The 5000-nt window shown below is 45.2% G+C and overlaps 1 protein-coding gene across 9 annotated transcripts in view; it reads left to right on the top strand.

The window, feature by feature from the left end:
- The first annotated feature begins 1591 nt into the window (after positions 1–1591).
- The window catches only part of ldb2b (LIM domain binding 2b), a 35654-nt gene continuing 32245 nt past the window's right edge, over positions 1592–5000 (top strand). For all 9 annotated transcript variants that reach the window (XM_062520598.1, XM_062520589.1, XM_062520567.1 and 6 more), the window contains exon 1: positions 1592–1888. In XM_062520598.1, the coding sequence (XP_062376582.1) occupies positions 1757–1888 (132 nt within the window). In that variant the 5' untranslated portion in view covers positions 1592–1756. The remainder of the gene's footprint in view (positions 1889–5000) is intronic.

Raw genomic sequence — 5000 nt, 5'->3', positions numbered from 1 at the left:
GAGAGAGAGAGAGAGAGAGAGAGAGAGAGAGAGAGAGAGAGAGAGGTGCAGCAGACTAGCACTCTACAGAATAATCCTGTTAGAGCTTGAATGCACTATGGTTCGAAATCTATCAGGACAGAATATAGACAGACTTGGCTGTGTCCCATATTATGATCATTGTATTGAATATATACTGATAGGCTCAGGATTCCTGTCAGGAAAACATTCAGTGATTTAGTTTACATCCTCAGGAGCTGGAAAGACAAAAGGAAGACTGTGTGGTCGTTTAAAATATAACCTCTCTGTGTCTGGAGTCTTTCAGAGTTTGTGTAATATGCCTTTAGATATCAATGATACAGTGTTTGTTAGAATGAGGGTGTGGTGGACACACACACACACACACACACACACACATTCATCCTCAAACGGAGGAGGGTCACAATGAAGGTAGAGGGACAAACCTGTAACCCTCCCTGATCATGAGAATAATATTTGCTCATCACTATGGAAACTGTTCACATTTCCATCACATTGGTACACCATGCACACTGAATGAGACCGATGGTGGCGTCAATCAGTGGAGGCCAATGTCAATAATCAATTGGGACTCAATTCTGACTGATAAAGTGTATACAGCACAAGGCACGCGCGCATACAGTATGAACTAGAGAGCGGCGAATTTGAATTTTCACCTTGGTCAGCTCATGCGTTGAATGCGTTGAAAAGTTGATAATTCTGCCAAAACAAGTTGCTGGCTTAATGTCTTTCATCACAATGAATATGAAATGTAAAGCTATATTAGGTAACAATGGGTTGAGGATGATGATGATGATGTTTATGAGGAAAATAATGAATGCAAAAAACAATTTATTGGCATACACACATATTAATATGGCGAATGCAAATAATAGACTTCAAAGAGCAAGGCATGCAACCAGACCTCACACACAAAGTGTGTGTGTGTGTGTGTGTGTGTGCGCGTGCGCTCGCTGCATTTAGTTAAGGTGTGAGTGCGTGGGTGTGTTGGGTGGGTGGGGGCAGTGTTAGTTGGCTGTGTGTTGTGATGTTTCTAAACTGAGTATAACTATATCTCATTTAGGCCTATATGACCACTTTGTCTGTAATAGTTTCACCATCATTTGGAATATGCCTTTAGGAAGTCATACTTCTTTCAGTGCACTCAACCAAAGGAGGTCTGTGTACAGACAAGCAGCAAGCTCTGCAGTGTGGTTGTCAGGGGAGGAACCGAACTGTCAAATTAAAACCAAACTTGGACTTTGGAAAACTTGGCTGACGTATTTTTACATTTTTTTTTTCTTTGCACAGAGTACACGGATCGGACAGGATATGACCCTTTCGCAGACTGCTCCTCCAACATCAAGATCCGCCTGAAGCGATCTGCTTCTCCACCTCTATCCCCCTCTCCCGCACCCCACCCCCCTCACCCCACCCCCCTCACCACCACCACCACAGCCTGTTAACCCCCCCCACACCCCCCCCCCCCCCCCCCCACTCTCTCTCTTCCTTCCCCCTCCCCTCCGATTCCTCCCCCACCCCGCCTCTTTTCAGTGGGCTGCTCGACAGTTCTTAACGTTCAGGCAGGCGTGAGTGTGTTTGTGTTCACCCTGGTTTGACAGCAGCGATCTCACTGGCAGCGTAAAGTGTGCGCCGAGCGCGTTGCGTGCGTGTTTGTTACTGAGCGTCCTCTTCCATGTGCGCTGCATGGATGCTGGTGTTATTGCGCAGTGTGAAGTGAGCACCGGTAGCCGACACGATGTCCAGCGCGCCGCACGACCCGTTCTACTCGTCTCCGTTCGGTCCGTTCTACAGGAGACATTCGCCCTACATGGTGCAACCCGAGTACCGAATCTACGAGATGAACAAACGGCTACAGTCCCGTTCAGAGGTTAGCAACACTCTGTTGTTTCAGTTTTAGTGTGATTTTTTTATGTGGTAATGTGTATGTGTGTGCGTGTTTACATCGGAGTTTTGTGTATAATTTCGAGAGTTCATAGAGTGTTGGCTTCATGGCTTATGTTTATGTCTAAGATATTTATATGTTGTGTGTTTAGATTGTAGCCTGTGCTATATTGTGAACTTAACCAATTTTGACATTCAGTGCAAAGGTGTAGACACCACTCTAACTCTGAGATCAAGCTAACTCCAGAACTTCTGCGAAACCTTACAGAACCAGCTAATCCTCATGCCCGTATGAATGAACTGTGTTGCTAAATCATGTTGGTAATATGATGCTTTTGGAGTCGTTTCTTTCTCTCTCTCTCTCTCTCTCTCTCTCTCTCTCTCTCTCTCTCTCTCTCTCACTCACTCTCTCTCTATCCATCCTTCCACAGGAACAACTACACTTTCTTCCTTCCCCCCTTTCTTTTCGTAGGTTTAAGTGGTCAAACAATGTAGTTCACATGTAACTCACTTGTTGAGTGATTTGAGTTGGGACATAAGTCCTTTATTGTCCTTCTTGCCAGTGGAGATTTCTGAATTTGCAGTCATATTCACAGACAATGATGCCGTGGTCTAATCAGCCTCTCATTCATTACATAGTGAACTATATAGTTAGTAGCCTGTGGTGAGGGAGTGGATGCTGTGCACAGATAGACTGTGGACAGGTAAACTACCTTGATATAAAGGACCTTAGAACTCTCTTTTTCTGTCCACAATAATATACTAACATGATTTACATACTTTAAGCCATGAGAAAGTTCTCTGTCACTTCATTTGGAGAATCCTGACTATACGATTGGAAGCTAAATGAAATGGAACTTTAAATTGCTTTAGAGTGCCATGTCAGAACTCAGAAACCCTGAGGCCTATGCATTAGGGTTCTCTTATAACCAAGCACTTTGAACCATTTTCAAGCGCTTTCTCCTATGTTTACTGATTTGTTCACCCGCTGTGCTCACGATTAAAGGTTACCCTGTTCCACATTTGTACAGCACCCTGAACCACTGTAAACACTCCCCAATGCTGTGTCGTGTGGAATGCCAATTGCTGAGGGTTCGTGCTGTTAATTGATTTATGAGCAGCCAAACAGACAGACTTGCCTCCCTGAAAAACAAATGTTATTACCGTCTCTCATACGCGGCCTCTGCCTGGCTAATCTTGCTCTCTCGTGGACACCCATTCCCTGATGATAACAGGCTGATTTCTCAAATTGGTGCATCTTCCTAGAGCTATCATGTACATTGTTACCAGAGGTGTGTGTGTATGTGTGTGTGTGTGTGTGTGTGTGTGTGTGTGTGTGTGTGTGTGTGTGTGTGTGTGTGTGTGTGTGCCTTAAGTGTCGCCACCTGTTGGTGTGAGCCGGTATGGCAGGAACAGAGTTGGTCACCCCTGTCGTGCCCTTTGTCCCCCCGAGAGTGCACAGGCCAGCTCACATTTTCCCAACCGAACGACCGTTTCATTGAGATGGAGGTGTGAGGTCAAGGTATTTATTAGGGACTGATGGTCAGGCGTTAGCTAGTATACGTGTGAGGATAAATCTCAGCATTACATCCCCAGACAGATCCCACTACCATGTGTATATTGCGGACCATTTTGGCAGCACTCTCTCCTTTTGTAATAGATACTTAACGAGCAAGCTTGTGAGCGTGTAGCCTGTATGTATGAGTGTGTATGTTTAGTGTTTGTGTACTCCTGACCTAATGTGAACTGGTTCAGCTTCTGGATGCAAATGTGTATCTGTATGGACCTCTGTGTGTGTTGTTGTTGTTGTTGTTGTGCGTGTGTGTGTGCGGTTGCGGTGTTGTGTATGTGTGTGCTTGTGCTTGTGTGCATTCATGTGTATCACTGTGTGTGTGTGTGTGTGTGTGTGTGTGTGTGTGTGTTCGCGCGCATGTATCTCTGTATGTGTGTGTGTGTGTGTGTGTGTGTGTGTGTGTGTGTGTGTGTGTGTGTGTGTGAGAGAGAGAGTTGAGAGGGTGAGCTCCTGCAGTGTGATACCCCTCTACTCCCATCGCTTACTAGACTGGTATAATTGCCTCCCTGGGGGTGGGTGGGGTGGGGGAGGGGTGTCTCTGAGTTAGTCCATTATTCCCATCCATGTATTCGTATAAATATTCATTACAACAAAACACATGAAAGAAGAATCACAGGCCTGTAAGAACTTACACCAGCGCTGCCTCTGTCCGCATAGCCTTTCCCCAATGTCTCCTATGTGTGAGGACACTTAGTGTCAGTCTAGTGTAGTCACACACACACTCACACACACACACACACACACACACACACACTCACATGCAGTATATCACCACTCTCTTAATAATTTTGCCATATATACGACATTGTTATAGCAGATTTTATCATATTTTATTATTTTGTTTATATATTTTTATCATTATGATTTAAAAAAACAACAAAAAAAGCCATTGTGCTCCCATTCTGCTCCCCTGGTTCAACTGGCAGAGGATGTGGAGGAACTGGGACAGTGCAGTGACGCAATTGAAGGTCAGATCCTCTGACCACAATCACACACACACAGACACACACACAGGCACATATTGAACAATGAGCTAGGCTCCTGATCGCAGGAAACCTGGACAATGCTCCCACCTTTTTCCTGTTGCGTTTCTCACAGTCCCTCCCAGGGCACCGTACAGCACTGATAACACAGCAATGTGTGTGTGTGTGTGTGTGTGTGTGTGTGTGTGTGTGTGTGTGTGTGTGTGTGTGTGTGTGTGTGTGTGTGTGTGTGTGTGTCCGTCCATATGCATCCACACATGTACAGGTTGTGTGTGCTTCCTTCTTTCCACTCAGTATTTGTGTTTAACCGTCTCTCTCTCTTTCTCTCCCCCTCTCCCTCTGTCTATTTCTTCCCTATCTCTCTCTCTCTCTTTGCCTGTTTGCCTGTCTGTTTTTCTGTTTCGAATTATAGATGTCTACGTATTTGTAACCAAGCTCACCTCTGACAATGCATTTAACCACCAATATTAGGCTCAAGCTTTTGTTCAAGCACAAAGACTTCTGTATAGGACACACATGCTGACACACACACACACACACAC

The sequence above is a fragment of the Sardina pilchardus genome, chromosome 2 (genome assembly GCF_963854185.1).
Source record: "Sardina pilchardus chromosome 2, fSarPil1.1, whole genome shotgun sequence".
Taxonomy (NCBI): domain Eukaryota; kingdom Metazoa; phylum Chordata; class Actinopteri; order Clupeiformes; family Clupeidae; genus Sardina; species Sardina pilchardus.
This window is presented reverse-complemented; position numbering and strand designations above follow the sequence as displayed.